This window comes from Ambystoma mexicanum, chromosome 6p (genome assembly GCF_040938575.1).
Source record: "Ambystoma mexicanum isolate Mex_15411 chromosome 6p, UKY_AmexF1_1, whole genome shotgun sequence".
Lineage (NCBI taxonomy): Eukaryota > Metazoa > Chordata > Amphibia > Caudata > Ambystomatidae > Ambystoma > Ambystoma mexicanum.
Genome location: NC_090935.1, coordinates 1,303,879,296 through 1,303,904,498, shown reverse-complemented (window position 1 = coordinate 1,303,904,498; position 25,203 = coordinate 1,303,879,296). Strand labels below are relative to the sequence as shown.

Below are 25,203 nucleotides of genomic sequence, written 5' to 3'. Positions count from 1 at the left end.
AGGATGCATAAGGGCCAAGGACACCAATACAGCAACTGTAGTATTAGCAAAGGAGGCGGAAAAGAGGAAGTTCTTAAGGAGATTCAGGAATTTGTGAAGATCCTGCCTGGGGGTCACGGGGGAGGCCTATTCCAAACTAGGTAGCCCGCTGAAGACAGTGAACGACCCCCTGCCCACTGTTTTTAGCAAAATGCTTTACATACAAGGAGTTGCTGCCAGAGGAGTGTAGTGGTCTAGAGGGAGAGTATTTAGTGAGATAAAGTTGAAGATAATGCGATCCCTGGGCCCAGACAGCCTTGTGGATGATGCAGAGGTATTTGATTTGGATCCATGCAGCAACCAGGAGCCAGTGAATACTTTTTAGTGCAGGAGAGATGCGGTCCCTGGGCTTAAGGCCAAGAAGAAGTCTTGCCGCCCGTTCTGGATTAGCTGAAGGGGTCGCAGAGTGGAAGATGGTAGATTCAGCAGGAGGCTGTTGCAGTAGTCCAGCCTAGAGAGGACTAGGGATTGGGTCAGAGGGAAAGTGAGAAAAGGTGAAGGAAGAGCTGAAAGTGGGACTTCTTAGCAATGTCCTGAGTGTGAGGGAGGAAGGAGAGAGAGGAGTCGAAGATGACTCCAAGATTTCTGGCTTCAATAGAAGGCACAGTGGGGGGCCCAAGGAGGAAGGCCAGAGTGAGGGGAAGGGGAGAGCAGGGGTCCCGATGGGAAGGATCTCAGTTTTACAGGCGTTGAGGCAGAGATCAGTGGAGGCGCACCAGGACTGGATGGCAGAGAGGCAACCAGAGGAGATGGAGGGTGCAAGAGGGTGAGCAGGGAGTTTGAAAAAGAGCTGTGTGTCATCTGCATTGCACTGGAAGTTGGAGGAGAAAGAGGAGATGAGGCGTGCAAGGAGAGCAAGGTAGATATTAGAACTAGGGGGAAAGTGTAGATCCCTGAGGGACACCACAGGTGGAGAGGGAAGTAGGTTAGGAGAAGGGGTCCAGGATGAATTGGGAAGAGCGGTTAGTGAGGAAAGAGGTCAGCCAGTCCAGTGCTCATTCTGAGATACCAAGTGTATCATAGAGCCTTTGTATGAGGATGGAATGGTTGACTGTGTCAAAGGCTGAGGAGAGATCTAGAAGGTTAAGGACAGCTGGGGGGTTGGAGTCCAGAGATGCAAGCAGTTCTTCACGGGTGTTCAGAAGAGCAGTTTCCGTGCCCCTGGATGCTTGGAATCCAGATTGATGGTCGTGGAGACCACCAACAAGTTCAGTGTGTGAGTTGAGTTGGTTCAAGGGCTGCTTCTCAAGCCGCTTCCCCAGGAAGGGGGTGATGGAAATAGGGCGGTAGCAGGCAGGGCAAGGAGGGTCAAAGGATGGTTTTTTCAAGAGTGGGTGCACAAGGGAGTGCTTAAAGGGGAGGGGAAAGATCCAGTGATAAAGGAGTATTTGCAGAAATCAGCGGGAGCAGGGGCAAGAGAGCCGATGTTCTCCTTGATGGTCCTGGATGAGCAAGGCGACACCTGTTTAGAAGAGAACTTCATGGTAGCGGACAACACTGGTAACTTCATCAGGTGTGACAAGGAGGGAGTAGGAGGAGGTGAGGGGTTGTGGGATGGGTTGTGCTGGAGTGTAGAAAGGGTGGTCAGGATTTTCTGAGTTTTGGTGCAAAGTGTGAGGCCAGAGCATTGCAGAGGGCCTGGGAAGGAGACGGGGAGGAGACGATTGCGCAGGGGTTGGCTAGTTTACTGCAGCTCTTGAACATTTCAGCTGTGTTATTGGATGCACCTCAGACCCGTACCTATATGTGGACTCTTTTCTTTGCATGGATGGTGAATCTGTATTGCCTATGGAGCAGGCGGCAGGCCAGTTTGTCAGAGGATGAGCTTGATGTTGCCCACTTCCGTTAAGCTGCCCTGCACTTTTTGTTTCAGGGCCGCAAGTTTGTTGTCGTACCAAGTGTCACGCTTAGAGGCATGTTTCAGACAGATCCTAATGACTGGGACAAGAGTATTGGTGATGGAGGGAGGGAGGTTGCTGAGGGCAGCGTCTGAGGTAGAGTCGGGAGTGGGTGGGTGAAGCTAGAGGCGAAGGCTGCCGCAGTCACTTGTTTAATTGGGCAGATGTTAGTGAACGAGCTTGGTGGGACTTTTGGGAGGGGGGCAGTCAGGGCGCCAATGGGACCCAGGTCGGTGGAGAGGAGAGAATGGTCTGACCAGGAGAGAGGGGTGACTAGTGGGGGGGGGGGGGGTGAGAGAGGTCAAAGTGTATGAGGGCATCCAGTGTGTGTCCAGTCGAGTAGGTTGGCCCGGAAGGGAGAATTGAGGGGAAAGCGAGGTGCAACGGTCAGTGAAAAGAATGGATGCAGAGCCAGGGGAGTCCAGTTGAATGTTGAAATCACCCAGGAAGAGGAGGTTGGAGGTAGATGAAAGTAAGGAAGAGCAGATATCTACCCATTCAGAGAGGAAATAGAGTGTTGGCGCCTGGGGGCCGGTAGATGGTAGCAATGGTCGGGCAGAGATGGGAGAGATAACCAACATGCAAACCAGGCTTTCAAAGGTGGCATAGGGCTGGGTAGGTAAAATGGAAGCAGGATCCCACTCAAGGAAGATTAAGGCAACCACCCGCCAGTGCGGAGAGGTTGAGGCTTGGACATGATCTTGAAGCCGTCAGGGAGGAGGGAGTCAAAGACAGTGACTGAGCTGGCATTGAACCAAGTCTCGGTGAGGGCAAGACTGCATACGTGCTCCTTCAAAGCATTTTATCTAATTAAAATTTTAGGCGTCTTATCTAAACGATAGTTTGATCATTTCAACACAAGCTATTTTAGATGGTGGAGGGAATCAATCTCTCATGACTAGTACAATCAATATTTTTTAGATGGCCCACATAGGGGTTTTCCCATAAGCGGAATCTGGGACTTGGTTTAACTCAGCAGGATTATTATGCTGTGTGAGATCCATCTTTTGATGAGGATACTTGGCTGAGCACACAATACATAATGCATCTTTATTTATATTTAGTTAATTGGTGTAGTCTTCCAGACAAAATGGATAGGTCGAAGTGTGGGAAGCTTCAAAAGTTGAATCTGTGTGTACATTTGCACCTTTAGGGCTTGGGTGCATTCAGAGTCGGACAAACATGTTGGTGCATTATAAAACCCCCAATATTATGTGGCCATGCATCAGTGTTTATACAATCTATGAAGGCAGCAACTAAAATTAGATTAGAATTGAATTACTGAAGGCCCACACTATTTAGACATATTTGGTGGATTTCTCTGTGCTTGATGATGGTTTTTCAAAATAATGTTTTGTGTATCTTGTCCTAAATGTGTGTTCTACTGTGAATGTAAGACATTCTTACGAATATGGGTATTCATTTCTTTCCTGCGAATATGTTTAATGTGAAATATTTTATCTTGCATTGCGCAAACATTATAGAATAACAATACATGTTTTTCCTGAGCTTTGTCTTCTTGGTGTAAATGTCTCAAATTTGTTTCTTATTGGCTACCTATTTCAATATCAATTGTATTAACCAGAAGACAGCAATTTACTCTTATCTAAAAGTGCTTAATTTGAAATAATCAAATTGTTTTAACATGTCCCTTACCATTTTACTTATAACTTGCGTCCTTGAGGTTAAGTGTGCAGATTCAAGTTTTCCCCTTACTTCGTTCTGGCTTTAAGGTGTTACGCCAAGCTCTGGAGGATTTAGTTGGCAGAATACTGTCTTTTGCCATATATTGTGTCATTCATATGTTCATAAAGCTGCTTTTCTCTGGCATGGATTCACATGCTCATGAATATTCCCCGTCGTCAGGCTGGGAATCCTTGGTAAAGAAAAAATCAGTTTCAGTTTTTTTTCTGAACTGTCTTTCTACTAATAACCAATCACTGGTCTCTGGGTCATACTGCCCCCAGCCAATGACTGCCCTCTACCTAAACCCCTCCTCTGGCAGCCATCTTCAGATTTTTACTGCACGTTCAAGTGTTGGGAGTCCTCATGCTGTAGCTCTCGAGCTTTTACTGCGTTTTGCGATTTTTCGAAGAGTTTACTCTTATTTTTTCAGTCAATCGAGCCTCAAGCTCCACCGATTCTACTTCCGATAAACAGGGACCCTTTTCGGAATTTAATGTTCTACACCCCTCAAGGGTGAGTTTTTGTCGAGTTTTCACTTTTTGGAGGATTCCGGAAGATCTTGAGGCCTACCCCGCGTGGACATGGCCCAGGACAAAGGAAACACAACGCCTGGATCCAAGCTGTTCAGGAGCTGCCCTGGATGCAGATTACAGAATTTCTTCAAGAAAGATGAGCACTCTCGGTGCCTCGACTGCCTTCACGACGACAAATCGCACATGGAGAAGTACTGTGCGTTTTGTAAGAATATGTTCGAACGGACAATGAAGGATCGTCGCGTTCGACTCACCAACTGGCTGGAGGGGAAAAGCCCAGCAGCAGGTGAGAAGAAGAAGTCCAAGCGGTCTTCTAAGACCTTTGAGGGCGCTCTGGTGACAGGGGCCCAACAAAAGGCAAAGAACCGCGAGTCCGCGGGCACCGGGAGTGCTGATGGTTCTGGCTCCTTGGCTGCCAGGCAGGGCACGATGTCGCCGACACCATCAACCACGAGCCAACGCTCTCGCTCGGTGAAGAGGAAGTCGGAGAACCCGGCTAAGTGTCGGGAGAAGCCCCGGTCGATCCCAACGGCGGCAGCCGAGGGGGAGCGTGGCAGCGACCCTCCCACCAAGGTGAAGGCCTCAGGCGTGCCCAAAGTCGCGAAGGCCCTGATTCACCCGGCTAAGGCTTCAATCGAAGGAGTTGTGGCGGTCCTGGCGAAGCCTGTGGAGGCTACCCCAGTGGAGACGACTTCCGGGCCTAGAGTTTCCCTGTCACCCCGGAGGGAATCCTCATTTCAGCCTATCAACAAGACCTCCGAGAAACCCCGGGTGGAGAAAGAAGGGGGGGGCACGGTAGCCATTACGGACACAGATACCACCTCTGAAGACGAGCTGACTGGCGTTGCAAAGATCCTGGACAAGAGGTACGAGGAAGTCCGGTCCTACGGGAAGGATCCCGACGAGGCAGACGTAGAAAGCGACGGTTGAGCCGACCAGGAGCCGCGGACCGTGGAGGAGACGGAGGACCCTATTCCCCAGCCGTCGCTTTCGTCGCGAACGGTGCCACAGGACAACTCAGGAGAAATCTTGATGGCAATCCAGTCCCTGTGTACGGAGATAAGGAATTGGTTGCCCTTACCCCCAGCAGATGATCCAGCGGAGCCTGGACCGTCAGGAAGCCCTTCAAACAAGTGGAGACGAATCCATCCTCCCCCTCCTTTCCAGCCTTCACCTGCTTCCCCTCCACCGATAGATGAGACAGGAAAGGAGACGGCGATGACGGGGACGGACGAGGACAGTGGTAACGGTGGGACGGATCTCCCATCACCTCCTGCCTCCCCTCCCGACGAAATTGGCTCCTTTCACGCCATGATCGCCAGGGCATTGGAGCTCTTCCAGCTCTGCCCCGAGGAGCAGAAGAAGGGTTTCCTCGAACAACGGCGAGAGGCCAAGAGCAAGACTGTCCTTTCAGTCCCATCACTAGACAGCATCTGGGACGAAGGACTGGCGCTGCTGATGAGCCGTCCACGGCTCCTGCTAAGAGGGATCGGTACAAGAAGTAGTACCGGGTCCCGGACTCCGCCACTGTGTGCCTCAGAGCACAACCGTCCCCGGATTCGGTGGTCTCCGCAGCGGCCAAGAAGAAATCGGCGGGACGGCGGCATCAACTTCCACTTCCCCACCGGACGATGAGGGGGAAGAAGCTGGACGCCATGGGATGACGGGTCATCTCGTCGGTGGCGACTAACATTAAAGCGGCCAACGCCCGCGCGATCGTGGCATGCTACGAAAGGGAGCTGTGGTTTAAGATCGCTCCCCGCCGGACTTCCTCCCAGATGACAAGAGGGTTGAGGCCCTGGAAATCCTTCAGGAAGGCGAGGTGGCTTCGGACCACGCCATCACGGTGGCCACGGACATCGCCGACACTGGCATTCGCCAGATGGGCAACGGCATTTGCCTTAGCCGGCGTGGTTGGCTCAAGGCCACCGACTTCCGTCAGCACGTGCCGACCAGGGTACTGGACATGCCCTTCGACAGGAACAATCTGTTCGGCAAGACAGTGGACGATTCACTGCAGGCCATCAAGGCGGACACCGAGACGGCCCGGGCCTTGGGTTCTCTCCAACAATGACGGCCGCCCTTTCGGACCACCGGAGGCAAGCAAGGTGCCGCCAAAGGATTCGGCGGCGGTTCCTCGTCGTACCACCAGGCGGCCTGCTTCTCGTCGCAGGAAGCCTACAGAGGACATGGCAAGACCGGAGGATCCCGTCGTCGTCGCCAAGGAGGCCAGGGCGGCAAGGCCATGACGAAACAGGACTGAACCGGCTGTGACGTTGGGCCCCCACCCGAGCACCCCGGGAGGAGGCTGGCTGGCAAAATTTGTCAGCGTGTGGGAGTCCATCTCCACCGACCGTTGGATGCTAGGTGCCCTGGCCCATGGGCACACTCTGGAATTTAAAAAAGGTGTCCCAGTCTACCACCCGTGGCCAGGAAGGAAAACCACGTCCCACAGCTACTTCTGGAGGTACGAGCAATGCTAAGAAAGGGAGCCATAGAACTCGTCCCAAAGAGGCTGTAGGGCTCCGGAGTTTACTCACGGTATTTCCTCGTCCGAAAGAAGACCGGCGGCTGGAGACCCATCCTGGACCCTCACCGCCTCAACAAATGCATCAAGTCCCAGAAGTTCCGGATGGTCGCGATTTTCTGTTGTCGCTGGACTTGGAGGGCGCTTACTTGGACATCCCCATACTCAAAGGACACTGAACGTTTGTGCGATTCATGGTCCAAGGACGACATGATCAGTTCAAGGCCCTGCACTTCAGGTTGAAGTCGGCACCAAGGGTCTTCACCAAGTGCCTGGCACTGGTGGCGGCACAGCTGCGCCTACAGGGGATCCACGTATACCCCTATCTGGACGATTGGCTCATCCGAACTCGCTGTCGATCACACAACTAAGACAGTCAGCCTGCTTACGGAACTGGGTTTCTCGATCAACTTCGCGAAGTCCCATCTGGTACCGTCGCAGAACGCCCTGTTCCTGGGAGCAAGACTCGACACAGTGGCGCAGTTGGCTTCCCCTACAGAGGAGAGGACGAAAGCCACCCTGGGCAAGGTACAATGGCTGTTGACCATGGAAGTGACCAGGGTGAGGTCCATCAAGTCCCTACTCGGAATGATGTTGTCGTGCATCTACCTCGTGCGCCTGTGCAGGTGGTCGTCGTGCATCTACCTCGTGCACCTGTGCAGGTTGCGGATGCGTCCATTGCAGGAGTTCCTCGACGCCTGTTGGATGCAAGCGGCAGGCAGCTTCGAAGACCGGATCTCCCTCGACGAGACATTCCGCCAAGCGATCCGGTGTTGGGGCACCCACGCGCATCTAGCAGCGGGCATGGACTTTCAGACCAGGCACATCAGGAAACGGTGACGACGGACGCCTCCCTGGAAGGATGGGGAGCGCACATCGGAGATCTCCACGCAAGAGGCCCTTGGCTCCCGGAAGAGAGGTCACTACACATCAACGTCGTGGAGTTCCAAGCCGTGTTCTGGGCCCTCAGGTCGTTCCTTTGTTCCTCAAGGGTAAGGTGGTAAGGTCTTCACCGATAACACCACCACAATGCCCTACATCTGGAAGCAGGGGGGCACCAGATCCCTAGCCCTAGCCAAGGAAGCGCAGGATCTGTGGCACTGAGCCGTTGCCCAGGGGATGTTCCTGGTACCTTTCCACCTGGCAGGAATAAAGAACACCATCGCTGACTCATTCAGCAGGGAGCTGCGCTCGTGCCACGAGTGGGAACTACGGCAGGATCAAGTGGATCTCCTATTCCGACGATGGGGCAATCCCCAGATAGACCTCTTCGCAACGGCGACGAACGCCGAGTGCCGGAGGTTCGCCAGCAAGTTTCCCCAGCTGGGGAGCATGGGCGATGCCTTCTCATTCCCCTTGGACGGCCTGTTCCTGTATGTGTTCCCACCGTTAACGTTGCTTCTGCGACTCATCAGTCAACTCAAATGGTCCTGGTGCAGGATGATCCACGTCGCACCAGCGTGGCCGAGGCAGATATGGTTCCCGGACCTTCTGGACATGTCAGCGTTCCCCCCCCCCCAGTGAAGCTACCGGCGGACGCAGATCTTCTCGCCAGGGAAGGAGGCGCCATCCTCCACCACGGCCCGGGATCGCTGAACCTGCAGGCCTGGCTCCTGCAGCACTAGAGTTCGGAGGCTACACAGCGGACTGCAAAGAGGTGCTTGCAAAGGCCAGGGCGTCCTCGACTCTCAGGTGCTATGGACACAAATGGAAGAGGTTCTCTGTCTGGTGCCGTGCACAGACGAATAACCCTCTGCGGGTTACGGCCCCTCAAGTGCTGCCGTTCTTATTGTCGCTGGCCAAGGCGGGGCTGGTGCATGCCTCCATCAAAATCGATCTGGCGGCGATCTCCCGCTACACCAGAACTCCGGGGCGGTTGTCGCTGTGGTCGCACCGCCTGGTGAAGGAGTTCATGAAAGGACTGTTCCGCTTGTTCCTGTCGGTGAAGGCCCCGGCGCGGGAGCTCAACGTGGTGCTGACCAGGCTCATGGGGCCACCATTCGAGCCTCTGCATTCGGCACATTGAAGTTCCTATCATGGAAGACAGCGTTCCTTGTGGCCATCACCTCTGCACGACGAGTGGGAAAGATCCAGGCCCTCTCCTGTAAAACTCCATACCTGACATTCCATGAGACGAAGGTAATGCTGAGGATGCACCCCTCATTCATGCCCAAGGTGCCGTCGGACTTCCATCTCAACGAGCCCTTGGTGTTACCTGTTTTCTTCCCGTCGTCTTCGTCACCGGCTGAGATGACTTTGCACTCGCTGGATGTGGCTAGAGCGCTGAAGTTCTACGTGGACCGCACGAAGAGGCTGCGGAAGACATCACAGCTATTGTGAACTTTGGACCTGTGAACCAAGGGAAGGCTCTCTCGAAGGCTTCCATTTCCAGATGGCTCTCCGGCTGCATCATGCACTGTCACCGGTTGGCAAACCGAGCGTTGCCCGGCCGTCCGAGAGCTCATTCCACCAGAGAGGTCGCTGCTACCATGGCGTTCCTGTCTGGTGTGCCCCTGCTGGACATCTGCAGGGCTGCTACGTGGAGGCCGACACATACCTTCACAAGATTTTACTGCGTCGACTGGGATTCCAGGCAGGAGTCCAGGCAGTGCTGTGCAACCTATTCGCTTGAAGGTGAGCCTGGTGAGGAGGTAAGAGATGCTTAATGGTGAGCCTTGCCATCTCCCATGGTTCTGCATGTGGGTACTGCTATGTATTCTTGTATTCATGAGCATGTGAATCCATGCCAGACCCCATGCTGGAGAAGGAACAAGTTACTTACCTGTAACTGTTGTTCTCCAGCATGGGTCTGGCATGGATTCACACGCGAACCCTCCCTCCAACCCCTCTGTGGCTCTTCTCTTGGTCCTACTGCCACTATGTGCTACCAAATCTGAAGATGGCTGCCAGAGGAGGGGCTTAGTCATTGGCTGGGGGCAGTATGACCCAGAGACCAGTGATTTGTTATTAGTAGAAAGACAGTTCAGAAACAAAACTGAAACAGATTTTTTCTTTACAGAGGATTCCCAGCCTGACGATGGGGAATATTCATGAGCATGTGAATCCATGCCAGACCCGTGCTGGAGAACAACAGTTACAGGTAAATAACTTGCTCCTTGTCTTCAGATTTTGAATTGCAGACTGCTAATCAACCAAGCAGAGCCCACCTTTTCTTAAACACTTTCAGAATGGAAGGGTGTGCTTATATGAAAGCGTAGTGAGTGCTGAGCCACAAGGCAAAACTGATGCAACGTTAATACAATGATTTAGGAAGCTGGTAGAATATAAGCAGCTCTGGGAAGGTTGTAAAAGTTCTAATCGAAGTAAACTTAGGGCAAGATAAGCTCTCATGCTGGAGTGTGAGGGGCAACGCTTTCCTTTTTTGTCGATTCTCCCTTTTAAGCTGTAGAAGGCTGTGACGGGTGGCAGTCGGCGGGGACCTGCAGCGATTGTGGGGGGAGGGACACTAGATGCGCTATATGTGGAGGACAGGACAATCACATAAGCTTAATTTAAGGGGGCTCACTCCCCTGGCTTGTCTGATATTTTTGGAGTTTGCGGCGCTGATGGTGGGGGTGAGGGAAGCCTGTGAGGGGTTTCCAAGGAAACTACGCATGGATGCAATGAATCTTACTCTGTTGCATCTGGGGGTGGGGGGGGAGTGTCGGAACTTTATGCAGCCAACCGAGAGGAATGTGATACAGCATCGTCAGCACTTTGTGCCAAATGGGAAGAGGACATGGGAGGGGGGGAGGGACATCTCACTAATAGGGAGTGGGCAAGGGTTCTTGAATGTACAAAGCGTGTATCTTGTAATGCCAAGTTTCAATGGATACAGTATAAACTAGTCTGGGGGGCATACATTATGCTGGTAAGGGTAACTTAAGATGTGGGCGGATCGAACCTGTTGGTGGTGTAGAAAGGAGGTTGGGACGTTCCTGTATATTTGGTGGGGGTGCGAGCAGGTGGGCTTGTAGAGCAACGCTTGCTCTGAGTTGACTCTTGGTTGGTATAGGCGTCCAGCCTACGGTCAAACACTGCTTGCTTGGGTTGATACATGTGGGGAGGTGCAGGAGTGCCAAGGGGTTGGCCAGGGGTTTGGCACTGGGTCTAGTACTCAACAGGAGGACGGTAGCAATGTCTTGGAAGGCACAAGCGGGTCCTAAAATGGCAGATTGGTGCAGGCCTTGGCATATATGGGTGAGAGCCGAAAGAGACGTGAGTGATCAATTTAGGAATGGGAAGGACATTGAGGGTTGCTACATGGTGTGGCATGAGACGTGGGATAAGCTGAACTTGAACCCGACCTAGGACCTCCCTGAGGGGACGGATGGTTACGGCTGGTGAACTCTAGGGTGGAGGAAAGGAGAGGTGGGGGGGAGCGGGCAAGGGAGGCTGACGCGAGAGGATTGAGCAAGAGGGATTGTGGCAGTCTGTGGACCTGGTATTCAATGATGGAAGTGGGGGCTGGGAGTGGGGGGGGGGTAATGTTAAGATATGTAATCGCATGAAAAGTGTTTAAAAAAAAAGAGCTTTCGTGCTGCCTTTCTTCAAATGCACAAGTCTCAAAATAAAATTTCATGAGGTGACTAACTGTCTTTGACTGACTTTTATTTCCATATCTAAATGTCAAAAGTGATGGATCAGTGGGGAGAAGCGAAAGTGCTAGAGTGAAGAAAGCATCAGCACCTATCGGTGTGTCAAAGCAAGGCGTGTCTTTAACTCGAAGCCACAGCATTGGAGGTCCTTTGCAGAACATGGACTTTGCACAGCGACCCTCTCATGGAATATCAACAGTGAGCCTTCCAAACAGCCTGCAAGAAGTTATGGTAAGTAGTGGAGAAGATTGTGTCGGGTATAGACGTTTAGAGTAAAATGAGGAGACGTTTAATATCATCTACCAAAGTGATGATAAATCTTGCTTTTCATATCACTGTCTGGAAATGTATGGAGGGAGAGTGAAGAGAGTGATGGTGTGCATGTGTGGGCAAATGGGGAGGCAGATTAGTATGTTCTCCATCTCGCCCCCTAGCAACCTCCCCGCTCCCGCTATCCCCACTAAGCATGGTCTTATCTTATTGGGGCATGCTCTCACCAAGACAACATAGGGTAATAATTGCAAGCGTTAAGCGCGAGATTTATGAAAAATATTTGTTTTAAGCAGCTTGTATTTTTCTCATTTATAAAAAGGAAACGTGCTACTGTATTGCTGGTTCAATGGAAAATAGGGGCTTTTATTGGGGGAGAGCAGCCTGACTACGTTACTGATGTGTGGCTTTTTCAAATAACACGAGTCGTAAAAATATTGACATGAATTGTCTGAAAATATTAAACCCTTGCAATATATAAAGCAATTTAAAATGTATTTAGTTTAAAACCACTGTAAGAAAATAACAGTGGTTAGGATTATGTTTGCAAGCATAGATACGTTCTACTGAAATGTTTCCTAAATGGGCTTTATTGCACAAAACTAGTCATGCGGACTTATAGCTCCCATTGGCCATTGCTCATTTTGTTGATAAACATTGATATACATCTCCCAAATTTCTTTGATTTCAAATCCTGTACAATTCATTTATAATGGAATGAGTGAGTGAAAATGTCAAAGGGGATTGCCCCAAGAGTGAATACAATGTTTAAAGCTAATGGGAGAATCAACACTAGAGCATCTACATTTTCATGAGTGTTAGTTATCAACTTAACTCTGCGGACAGCATGAGTTGTTCCAGAAGTCAGTGTTGCACTAGATGAGTGGGGAAGTAGAGGGTTTTCTTAAACTGCTTAGAAATCTCAAACCCCACCTCCTTTTTTCCCTTCTGTATATTGTTTCTAATTGTTTTGTGTAATAGAAGGGGGATATTGTCATCCACCTTAATGGAACTGCTTGGTTCTCCTCCTGACCTCGCCAGTGACAACATCAATATTCCTACATATGCAGTCTCCTTTCCTCTATGCTAATTTGTAATAGTCGCCTCTGAGGGAAGGTATCGGAACATGATGTTAAGCACAAAAAAAAAGGAGCCAGGCATATGCATGGTTGTGGTCACACCTGCACTGCTCCACCTTTTTGTATGCTCCCAGACCGCCCTACCCAGTCACTTTTACATAGTGAAGAAAATGCATCTTTCTCGCCAATGTCTGGGCTCAGACCACCAGTAGCCAGATGGTGTATTTGTGATTCTCAGACAGGGCCTCCGTGCATCGCCTGATAAAGTTGGAAAATATATTCATACAAATGGCCTGCCAAATTTATGGACCATCACAAAGAAGCAAAAACAAAGAGGTGATGGCTGGAAGGTTTAGACTGAATCTTAACCACTGGCATTGCTCAGGGCAACCATCGTTCTTCGCCTGCCAAGCCATTACAGAAGGGGAAAGACCATATGCAAATCAGGCTTGGTCCCACCCCAAAAGGGGAAGTCCAGCCCGAACTGCTAGGTCACATCCCTTCTGCATGAGACCACAAGCATCCCCAAACATGTTTCACCCTTGTTGGGGCTCATCAGTGAGGAGTAGCTTGGGTCTCTAGGCCCAGCAGGCACGGGACCCACGTCTGGGCACACCCGTCCCACTCGGGGTGACAAAGCAAAAACAAAGAGGTGATGGCTGGAAGGTTTAGACTGAATCTTAACCACTGGCATTGCTCAGGGCAACCCTCCAAACCATCGTTCTTCGCCTGCCAAGCCATTACAGAAGGGGAAAGACCATATGCAAGTCAGGCTTGGTCCCACCCCAAAAGGGGAAGTCCAGCCCGAACTGCTAGGTCACATCCCTTCTGCATGAGACCACAAGCATCCCCAAACATGTTTCACCCTTGTTGGGGCTCATCAGTGAGGAGTAGCTTGGCTCTCTAGGCCCAGCAGGCACGGGACCCACGTCTGGGCATACCCGTCCCACTCGGGGTGAGTTAACTTTATTTTTCTAGTCACCTCGACAGGGAGACATGATCCTATCAAGTTCCAAATGTAGGAAGAGCTTGGCGAGGCCTTCATTGTTACACCAGCTTGGTGGCACCATTTCTAGCACAAATGGTTCCTGGCCTTATGCCAGTGTGAAGAGGTGCCGGCAGCGGACTTGGGAAAAGCCACCAACTCGCACACATCGGACGAACTCGGCGAGCCTGACGGGAGCAGAGCCGCCCCAGCAGAACGCTACGGCGGGGTTAGCTACCCACCTTACTGGAGTCGCCGACCCGGACTGGGAAGGGGGCGGGAACCTTGTCAGGAAACAGGCCGCGGCCAAGGAGGAGTAAGAACCCCGACATCAGGGGCCACCCCTATGACCCCAAGTCCCGGCGCCGCATGGATGCCGCCGATGGAAACGATTCAGGAACAGTCCCCATGCTACAGGGGCAGGCAAAATTGATGGCAGGGAAACCCGGTCTTAAGGGAGGCAGGACCAAACCTTCCCAACCAATAACAGACGAGCTAGGCAAGACGTCTGCTCATTGGTGGGGATTTGAAACCAGTGAAGTATATAAAAACCCGCCTTTTCTAAACAAGGCTGTCTGTTATATTATCAGGACACCGAGGAGCACGCAGGCAACCCCGAGTGGTGGGCCTACCCAGATAACCCGAGTTAGAGGACCACAGCCTTATCCCAAGGGCAATTAGGGAAGGAAAAACCCCACGGTGAAGCAACCACCAGAACTTTCAGTTTTTTATTGATTTACTACACCTTTCAGTTATTGACTCTTTCCTGATCAACCATACGGCAATAATAAAGATTATTGCAGCACGTGGTTTGTCTCCTGTCTTTCATTTCCACAGCCAGTGAATCTCCCAGTGGTTCACACAGTTGAACACTTACCAGCCTTCTGTGAGGTGTGTTCGTACTCTTACTTCAGAAATCCATCACCAAGGCCTAGCTTGGAGACGTTCTGAAAAGCCTCCCCAGACCATGGCAAATGACCGGACTTTGTACATGCGGTCATGTAATCTACACCTGGAAGTTCTGAAAAGGGCCTTGTCGGAGCCCCTGACAGCCTTCTTCTATTCCACCAATTCCAGACAGGAGTGTAAGTTTGCATCGTCTTGCTTACCGCACTTTCCTTGAGGGAAGAATTTAAAAATAGCAGATCAAAACCAATCTATGAAAAAGTTGTCCAAGGCCCCAAAGCCCATTAGGATGGGTCTGTAGCCCCAAGAGTGGTTAGAGAAGTCACTTATCAGAGGAGGAGTTGGAAGGGCATGAGAGGACTGGAGAAAGATTCCTGATTTGCCCTTGCGGTCCTTGGCGCCTATCCTGGACTTTTCTGGGCCTGTCAAGGGTAGCTGACCGGCCCCCAGACAATCACTAGACATTGCTCCAAGTGGTGAGCATAGCAGCATTTTTTTCTTTTTGGGCTTAACGCTCAATCTATCCGTCCCCTGCCCGGTCAGGGACGCGCCATGGAAGCCCGACTGGGACCGGCATTGGCCTTGCAGAGACTAAAGTCCATTCAAGTGCAAGGCTGTGATTCACTCTCACGGGGAGATGCCCTGGTGTGGAGCTAGTCTGGCCACACACGTAGAAGTTGCAGCCCCTTAGCCTTGTGGTGGTACTGCTGCTGCCTGTTAGTAGGGTTTTTCAAAGTCACTTCTAAGGGATGAAGGATGGCTATAGTAAGCAAGGTTATAACAACCCCAGTTGGGCAAAGCCCATCTCCTAAGTAGCACTGACCAAGCAGCAAGGATGACTTAAGGAGGAAGGATGCACTTTTGTGTAGTAAAGTTAACACTGCAGAAATGATGAGGAAGGAATATCACTATTAAAATATTACACTGAGATACACATTTCAAGGTAAGTAAAATACTTAAGTACATATATACAGCTCAGTTAGGAAACCCACTATGCACACTAGTTTGGAATTACTAGCAAATATATAAAAAATAAATGCATTCAACAAAGTTTGGAAAACGGATGTTAAGCACCCATTAAGACATAGGCCTTATAATTAAGGCACCATTTATTAAAAGTTCAGAAGTCCAACCCTACCCCGTACCAAATCACTGACAGCCTTTTAGTTTTCCCAAAAAGCTCCTGAGGGAAGGGGCGAGTGGTCCAGGAGGGCCCACTTAGCTAGTGCGGGAAAGGAACTGAAGTAAGTTAGTGCAGGGAAAATGCAACATACAAACCTGGGACTTAATGGGCTTAAGTCGGTTTCCAGTGAAAGGAGGGGCTGCTACCACCCCTGAGTTCCAAAGCATTTTGCACAGAAGTACTGACCTAGCACCATCGTCCTGGGTCAGTCCCAGATAGCGCTATGCTAAGCAGGACTTTACGCACAAAGCAATCCCAATGGGAAGGAGGGAGTGGCTTAATTGGAGAGCGGTCCCAGACAAACGGTAAATTGCTGGGGAATACACGCCTCACCTTAGTTGTCATTGTGCAGGGTTGTCTGGTCGTGTGTTCAAGGGTGATCACCACAGGTCATGTCTAGGTTCCTTTGGAGATCACAGACTGTAGGGGAGTACCCAGGTTTGGTCCCATGATGGAGAGACCCTCACGAATAGCTTCACAGATGCACATCTTGCATTGGCCCCAGATGGAGTTCGGAGACACTCTGCAACAGGACTTCGGTTTTCCAGCAGGCTCGTCACCTGGTGTAGAACAGCACAGCAGATTTCCAATGTGCCAGCTGTGGATGCCCAATGATGAACCAACGGATCCGGCCTTGAAGAGAAAATGCAAAGATGTATGCTCTGACCGAAACCAAGCAATGTGCATCGAGCTGGACAGGTAATTGGTTGGTCCCACTAGTCAGAGGGAGGAAGGCACCTCGCAGGGGTTTGCCCTGTTGATTCAAAATTAGAAGTTTCCAACACAGTTGATATTGGCTGAGCCAGTGCTAGTTTCTACAGCAGTCCTCCTGCATCCATTGGTCGTCGTTGCCTTCAGATCTCCCTCCGCTCCAGTGGTCGACTTGGTTCCTGTATCCGACTCATCTTTTTATATCCAGAATCTGGCTTGGGGTGTACTCAGCCCTCCAGTAAGAACACGTATAACATTCAAACTTGGAGGGGGTCTGTCCAATAATGAACAGCCGGCCCCGCAAAATTTGCCTAGCACATCCAAGCCCCTGTAGGAATGTGAATTGAGAGCAGACAACCCCCCTTCCTTCCAGCACGCACACAAAGGAGAGCCTTTGCAGACTTATTCCAAAAAGCATGCCATGCCGCCTGAAGAAATGGGATCCTCCTCCACCTGGCAAGGTAGGACGTCCAGCGAAGGACAGGCCATCTTGAACAGGACTAAAAAGACATAGAGGGGCTATTTTGATTACATAGTCCCCTTAAGTGCATTATCCTGGTTAAAAGACAGCCTGAGATAATGCATCTGGAAAAAGAGTAACAATATAACGACTGCCACCAGCCTGTTCAACGGATGCTTGGAAAGTAGTAAAAGATTACTTATAACAAAAAGAAGGGGACAAAAAGTGTCCCCACAGCACTTTATGTAAGATGGCTAGTGCCATAAAAGTTAAAACACATGTCATAGAAAGGAGAGGACCACTACTGCACTGATAGGCTTTTGGACTAACCAGGGAAGCCAAAACGACTTTGCAAAAGCGAATTTAGGAGTGCCTGGTAGCACACCACATAAGGAGATAGGTGCTGCTATAGGAAATCATTGAAGGCAACACACGGGAGAGGAAAAAAACAGATGTTACTAAAAGAAAAATTGGCACAACCCATTCTGCACCTTCATTGTACAGTGGTGTGTGTGCAGCTTAAAAACAATCTCGCAAACTGAGATAGAGTCCCTCTGTATCTGCACTGGTGGCCTTTGGGACAGAGCAGTTCCCCCAGAACAGATGAGCTAAGCAAGATAAGTAAAGCAAAAAGGCTTTGCGTACCTCCAAAAGTCAGGAAAGGAATCGAATAGCAAGAGGAAGGAAGGAAGGAAGGAAGGAAGGAAGGAAGGAAGGAAGGAAGGAAGGAGCTTAAGAGTATGGAAAGCTTGTTATTGGGTCAAAGAATGAAGACCTTGGTGGGAGGTCTAAAAGGAATAATATTTACATCCTTAAGCAGATGGGGAGAAGGATCTTTTAGTGAGCAGCCATTCGGAAGCCCTTACTTACTGGAACTCATGGTAGTTCAGCTAGTATTGTGATTTCTTTTTACCATCAAAGGTTGAACTTTGCAGGTCCTCATAGATAACACCATTGTCATGCGCTATATGAGCAAAATGGGTGCTGTGGAGTCTCTGAAGCTGCACAGGGGAGCCATGTTCCTTTTTTTGTTTTGGGCGCACAAGGAGGCGACAATGACAGAATCACACCTCGATAGCAGTCTGAATATTCATGGTGGGAAATGCTTAGTCGGCATACTGCAGTGTCTGTCATATGAGTGGGAGAAAGTGGGGAGACACCAGATCAATTTATTTGCGTCCAGTTCGAACATGACGTGGAAGACATTTCGCTCCACAGAGTTGCTGCAAGGGGGGCGGGGGGTCACTGGTCGATGCACTAGTGATACACTGTGAGTTCAACTTGGGGCAGGCATTCCTCCCATTCCTGCTGCTTCCTTTGGTTCAGAGAAAGTTGAATCGGGGCGTGACGACCATTATCTTTATCATGCCTGACTGAGCACTGAGGGCCTGGCACCCAGTCGTGCTAGACATGCTGCTATACTACCCGTGGAAGATAACTTGGAGGGAAGATCTGCTGACCAAATCAGGCAGAGTGCTTCACCTCAATGGCAGGAATCTGAACCTTCATGCCTGGATGTTTAGAAGTTAAGTTACAGGAATTGATATCTTTCGGGGTTGTTCCTGGTGTGATGCTGTCTTTGAGTCACCCATCCACCAAGTCTATGTATGCTTGTCGGTGGCAAACATTTGCGAGTCAAAGTTGTGTTACAGAATTTGACCCATTGTCGTGTTCCCTGTGACCATTTAGGAGTTTTTGCTTTCCCAGGTTACATCAGGCCTAAATGGAAAAACTGTGAAGGATCATCTAGCAGCCCGTTCTATTTTTTTTTTTAATTTTAAAATTCAATTTTTATTGGTTTTTCAAGAACGAGGAAAAAGCTAACTTATGCATGTAATCTACATTGGGCACATGCCCATAATGACTTCAAAACTTGATAGAAACACAAGGCTTTAACGCTTGTCACTCCCCCTCCCCCCCCCCCACTCGGGAACTCAGAGTCCGCAATTTCTGATTCTTCTCTCTGGGCAGCACCAGCCGGGCCCGGGGCCAACTATGTATAATCGACTCTTCAGATTCCCATGCATAGAGATCCATGCACAGGGTAGTTGTTGGCCGGGTGGAGGTGCCCTACTACCCTGGAGCCATGTATTGCGGCCGTTAGTTTGTCCATGAAGTAAATGTCCTTGGCCACTGTCGCCCATTCCCTCTTCGTTGGAAGTGTTTGTCTTTTCCAGGTCCTGGTCCGAGCCGCTCTAGCAGCCAGCAGTAGGGCGTGTGTCAAGGCCGGTACCTTTTCCCAGTGCTCATCTCTATGTTGCAGACCAAAAATCACCAGTATGGGGTCCAACGGGTAGTCCCCCTCCCCCGCATCCCTGATCCAACTAAGCACCTCAGACCAATAAGACTGGACTTTGTGACAGGTCCACCACATATGCCAGTAATTGGCTTTTTCCCCACACCCATGCCAGCACACTGGGGCTACGTCTGGGAACATCCTGGAAAGAGTAATCAGGTCGTACTGCCACCTGTGGAGGATCTTGACAGCGTGGGACTTATATTGGCATGAAATTGACATCTTGAAGGCCCTAGTGCAGAGCTTCCCCCAGAGACCATCCCCTATGGTGCAGCCTAGATCCCTTTCCCATTTTCTTCTCAGGGTCCCAGTGGTTCCCTCTCGGGGAGCCGGGAGGGCCGAGTACAGGAGTGAGATGAGGTCCTTCATGTCCGCATGGGAGTCCAATATTTTTTCCACTGGGGTGAGCCCCCTCTGTAAGCGTTCCTTCAGTTTTGGGTTCATTAGAATGCCCTTGAGTCTAAGGTATAGGAGTGGCGAAAGTCTGCCGATACCCAGCGCCTCCTCTAGTTCCTGGATCGGTATGAAAGAGTTAACCCTCACCAGTTGGCCAACCCTACAAAGCCCTCCTTCGAACCAGGACTGGTAATGTTCGTGTCCCGGAATCTCTTCCAGTACTGGTGTGGACCATATGTGACTGAGTGGGGAGGGCCATTTGGTGACTCCATCCTTATGTCCCTTCCCCGCTAGTGCCTTCCACATAGTTCCCATAATGGGGTGGTCTCTAATTCTTCTCTGAAGTTTCTTAAGTGGGACTCACAACCATTCCCCCACCGTAACTGGGCTCAGGAAGGAGTTTTCAATGTAGACCCACTGTTTGTTGGGGTCTTCTCTAAGGTGGGGGGCCAAAACCCTGAGCTGGGCGGCCCTGTGATACCTGTCGCGATCTGGGAGGGCCACACCTCCCCTTTCTTTGGGAAGGGTGAGGGTCTCGTACCCTATTCTGGGCTTCTGGCCTTGCCAAATAAACTTCAGTATGCGCCTCTTGGCCTCTCCGAGATACGCCACCGGGGCCTCCAATGGGAGCATCTGGAAGAGGTAAAGCACTCTGGGGAGCAGGTTCATTTTTATCGCATTTATTCTACCCATCCATGAGATTTGTCCCTTCCCCCAACCCTCCATCTCCCTGAACAATTTCTCAAACAGAGGGGGGTAGTTTGCCAGGCTCAGGTCCTCATTGGGTCTTACGATGTTGATCCCCAGGTATTTTATCCCATCGACGCAGACCTGAAGGCCCAAAGGGGGCAATTCAGGTAAGCACCTATCGGCATCCGGGGCAAATGGGAAGATCACGGACTTGCCGACATTAACTTTAAAGCCTGAGAACCTGCCAAACTGGTCGATGATCTGAAGGGCCGCCGGGACTGAACGCGTGGGTTCCCTCAGGTGGAGCAGGATGTCGTCTGCGTACAGGTTGAGTTTAAAGGTACGGTCTCCCACCACTATGCCCTGCACCATGGAAGAACCTCTGAGGTATTCTGCGAGAATCTCCATGGTCATGGCAAAGAGGAGTGGGGAAAGGGGACAGCCCTGTCTCGTCCCCCTCCTGGAGGCCAAAAATGCGAGACAGGCGACCATTGACAGTCACTCTGGCCGAAGGTGACATGTATAGGGCTTTGACGGCCCGTCTGATCCCCACTCCAAAGCCCAGCTTTTCTAGGACACCATATAGGAACCCCCAGTCGACCCAATCAAATGCTTTCTCGGCATCTATGGACACAAGGACTGGGTTCTCACCCATCAGAGCCGCGACCCGCATGGGATGCAGAGTTTTGCGCAGGGTGTCGGCTCCCTGTCTTCCCTGTATAAACCCCACCTGGTCTGAGTGGATTAGGTTCGGCATATGGCCGTCCAGCCTCGTGGCAACAATTCTCGTGAACAGCTTTGCGTCCACTTTAAGGAGGGAGATAGGTCTATAGGCGCGGGAGTCCGTAGGGTCCTTCCCCTGCTTCGGGATCACTGTGATTAGTGCCTTGCCAAATGACGGTGGTGCCTTCCCTGTCTGCATTATGTTTGAAAATAGACCCACTAGGAAACCCGCCAGTAAACCCGAGAAAGTCTTGTAGAAGCCTGCGGTGAATCCATCCTCCCCCGGGGCCCTACCCAGCTTCAGCCCTGATATTGCTTTCAGCACCTCCTCCTCTGTTATTGGGGCATCTAGGGCCGCGGATTCCAACATTCCCAGGGTCGCGAGTGAGACCCCATTGAGGTATGCCTCCCGTGCTTCCCTTTCCACTACCCCCTCTCTTCCGTATAGGTTCTCGTAAAAACTAGCGAATTTCTCTGCTATGTCCTCCGGATCCGTACATTTCCCCTCTACATCATCCCCGATTTGTTGGACCCACCTGTCCGCTGAGTTTGGCCGCCAGCATAGCATCGGCCTTGTCCCCCTTCTCATAGTACCTCTGACGCAGGTCTTGGAGTCCCACTACTATTTTGCCCAATTCTACATCCCTGAGTTCCTGTCTCTTTTCCCTCGCCAGGCCTAGGTCCCTCTCTTTTTCTCCTTCCCCTCAGATCTTTCTAGGGAGAGTATATCCGACCTCAATCTGTGAGCTAGAAGGGTCCTTTCTCTTTTCTTGGAGGCTCCTTCACTTATCAGCCTACCCCTCCAAGTTGCCTTCGCCGCCTCCCATACGATATCCCGATCCACTTCGCCCGTGTCGTTTAGCTCGAAATATTCTCTGATAGCCGAGGACATTTCTTCTCTAAAGACTGCGTCCCTGAGCAGGAAGTCGTTGCATTTCCACAGAGATTCCCTGGCCTTTGAGCCAGAGATGCTTAGGTCCGCCCTGACCATACCATGGTCTGACCAACTGACAGGGCGAATATCACACGCGTCTATTCTACTCATGAACTGATGACCTGTGAACAGATAATCTATTCTTGTCCTTGTCCCATGGGCTGCTGAGTAAAAGGTGTACCCCTTTGCTCTTGGGTGACGTTCCCTCCAAATGTCCACAAGTCCCCTTTCCCACATCAGGTCTCTGAGCCCCCATTCCGGGCCTCCCCCCACGCCACTTGGTTGGGTGGCCCCCCCGGTATGGTCCAAATCCCGGTCCGCCCACATGTTGAGGTCCCCACCCAGTACCAGGAGACCTTCCGCCCTGCGCATCACCTCTCCCATGGCCTCGTGGGTGAATTCCTTCTGGCCTACATTGTGGCAGTAAATGGATACCAAGGAGACTCTTGAGTTGTAGAGATTACCGGATACCATCAGGACCCTCCCATCCTCCCTCTCCCAATGGGAAACCTCTGTTAGTTTTTGGTCCTTGTGGATCAGGATCCCAACCCCCGCCTTTTTGGTGGCGCTGGACACCCAAAATACCTGGCCCACATGCGATCCGTGGATAGCCCTCTCCTCACCCTTCACCAATCTCCTGCACAAAGAGGATGTCTGTCCCGACGTTCTTCATTTCTCACCCTAGAAGAGAGCGCTTAGTTGGGGAGTTAAGCCCTTTGACGTTGAGTGAGCCAATTCTGATCATCTCGACCCGGCCCTTTCTCTCATGGTCATTATTCCCAAGCATGGTGTTCATCGGCTTCCCAATTCGGCGGGAGCTGCCCTGTCCCCCGTTATGGCTGGATCCGAGGAAATCCCGAGAGTTCCTTCCTCCCCTAGCCCGTTCCCCCGCCCTCCTGTTTGTGACGCCTGCCAACGGGCAAGCCGCCAAAGCCAAAACATGATTGTGCACCGCAGTTCTCTTGGTCAAAAGAAAATCCTGTCCCCGGCTGGGGTTGTGCCACTATGGACCTGATGTCTCCCAGGAGTTTATAGTTATTTCATTAGTCTCCTCCAGCCTCAGATGGTGGGGTGTTGGGTTTTTTAAATTTCCTCCTGCCCTTTGTTTTCTTCTTTGTCGACCAGGGACCCAACGGCCCCCTCTCCATTTCCGATCTGGGCTGGGTTCCCGCTCCTTCTCTCTCCTCCGGAGGGTCTCCCTTGAGCGCCTGTAAAACTTGCATTGCCTCCTTATCACTGATCACCCTGTAGTCCACCCCAGCCCGTTCGAAGGATAGGGCGAACGGGAAGGACCATCTGTATCTCATGTCCCGGCTTGTCAGCCATTGTGTGAGTGGACGGCACTCCCTCCTGCGGGTGAGCGTGAGGGTCGAAAGGTCCTGATAAATCTTAATGGTGTCCCCTTCAAAGATGAAGCTCCCCAGCCTCTTTGCCTTCTCCAGTACTTCCATTTTCTCCCTGTAGCGGAGAAACCTCACCACGATGGATCTTGGGTCTCCCCCCGCACCACCTCCACCTCGGTGCGCCCTTTCCAGTTGGACCTCTTTGCCCCCCTCCAGTGCGAAGAGTTGATTGATTAGGCCCTGGACTTTTCTCCCCACATCCGCGGGCGCCTCCCTTCTCTCCTGCGACACCCCCATAATGCGCAGGTTGTTTCGACGTTCCCTGTTCTCTAGATCGTCCATCTTAAGGATCATGTCCTCTTCTCTCATTTCCAAGTCTGTTAACCTGGCCTCATATTTCATGTCAAGGAGGTCCGCCTGTAGATGGTTGTTTTCCATCCCCTCCGTTTTGTCTTCCAGGGTGTCCACTCTCCCCTTGAGGTCTACAATGGAGGCTTGTATGTCTGTGTGGAGCGCTCTGATCTCCTGGAGGATATCCTTGAGTTGGGTTGGGGACTGGCGGTGAAACCGCTGGAGAGAACTGATAGAACCGGAGAGTGGGGTCTGCTCCAGGATCGGGGGTAGGGCCGGCACCCGGGAGATGGCGCCGCTATGCAGGGTCCCCCTGGAATGTTCTAGAAGCTCAGGTCGGGGATCACAGCCCCTTTTTGTTGTAGGATGCCGCGGCCACAATGCCAACACCAACCTGCTTCCCCCCCCCCTTCGGCTCCTCGCCTTGTATCGGCAGCTGTTTTCGGGCCGGGCCCCTCTGTGGGGCCCGAGAGCAGCGGGAGCGCGGTCCCTCACGTGTGCGGCCCGACTTTCTCTGGGTCCTCTGTGGTCCAGGCGCCCAGGCTTTCACGCGGGGCACAGCCGGGGAGTGCCTGGATCGACGCAGGGCGGTCCCGTCCTCTCTGTTCAGGGACGGGTCCGGAGCGGCCTCGTCTTTCTCCCCCCAGTGTTCTGGTATCTGACCCCTGGTGTCTCTCTCCGGGCTGTGGACGAGGGGGTGCCTCCCCCATCGCCCCAGCTTCCCTGATATTGTGGTGATTGTAGGGGGAGGTAGTTCCCACGCCGCTGGCGGTTCCCGTGTGCCTCCAAGGGGCCCGCTTGGCGGAAGCTCGGAGGTGTCTCCCGCGCTGTAGGCGCCGCTCGCGTTCGGCGGGCTGTCTCTTTCCCGCTCCCAGCGAATCTCTCCGTGGTTGCGCCTAGGGAGGCTGGCGTCTCAGGCTGCTGGGCGAGTGGGGCTTCCCCCTTAATCCGGGGAAACGGGTCTCCTCTGGGGCTGCTTTAAAATCCCGGCCGGGGATCCTCGAAGCACACTAGGCCCCGCAGTGCTGACGGAGCGCAAGCTCACAGGTCCGTCATGTTCCGCGCCCCCTGGCGGTCTCCCAGCCCTTTCTATTTTTAAAAGGACTCCTAAATAAGGATTCTAGTTTACCATGCCCATGGTCCTAAAGTTTTTTAAAAGGACTAGTTTACTGTTCTTCCAAAACCCTTTGATGTCCCAGTATGAGACTTATGTCTAGTTCTAACATACCTATTAAAAGTCCCTTTTCATCCTATGCATTCAAGCCAGTTAAGGTGCCTTTCTTTTAAATTGGCATTCCTGATTGCATTGATATCAGTAATAATCGTTTCTAGTTTGCCCAAATGTATCCAATTTGGAAAAGATAAGGTGACCAATATGGGTCGAGCCTTTGTTCCTATTGAAGGATGGGACTGAATTTCTGCCTGTCCCCACAATTTTCTATCCACCTCGCCCATCGAAGGCAGAAGAGACTCTTCTTAGGATGGGTCATAAGAGGGCTTTAAAGTTTTACCACTCCAGGACAAATGATTTCAGGCAGGAAGGCAATTTCAAAGAAGACCATTTTGAGATGTTTCATGTTTTGCTACAATGTGTG

At 51.5% G+C, this 25,203-nt stretch overlaps 1 protein-coding gene across 4 annotated transcripts in view; it reads left to right on the top strand.

The window, feature by feature from the left end:
* DENND4C (DENN domain containing 4C) overlaps positions 1-25,203 on the top strand; it is a 2,555,958-nt gene that overhangs the window by 2,332,045 nt on the left and 198,710 nt on the right. For all 4 annotated transcript variants that reach the window (XM_069625964.1, XM_069625963.1, XM_069625962.1 and 1 more), the window contains one exon: positions 11,320-11,512. In XM_069625964.1, coding sequence (XP_069482065.1) covers positions 11,320-11,512 — 193 coding nt within the window. The remainder of the gene's footprint in view (positions 1-11,319; positions 11,513-25,203) is intronic.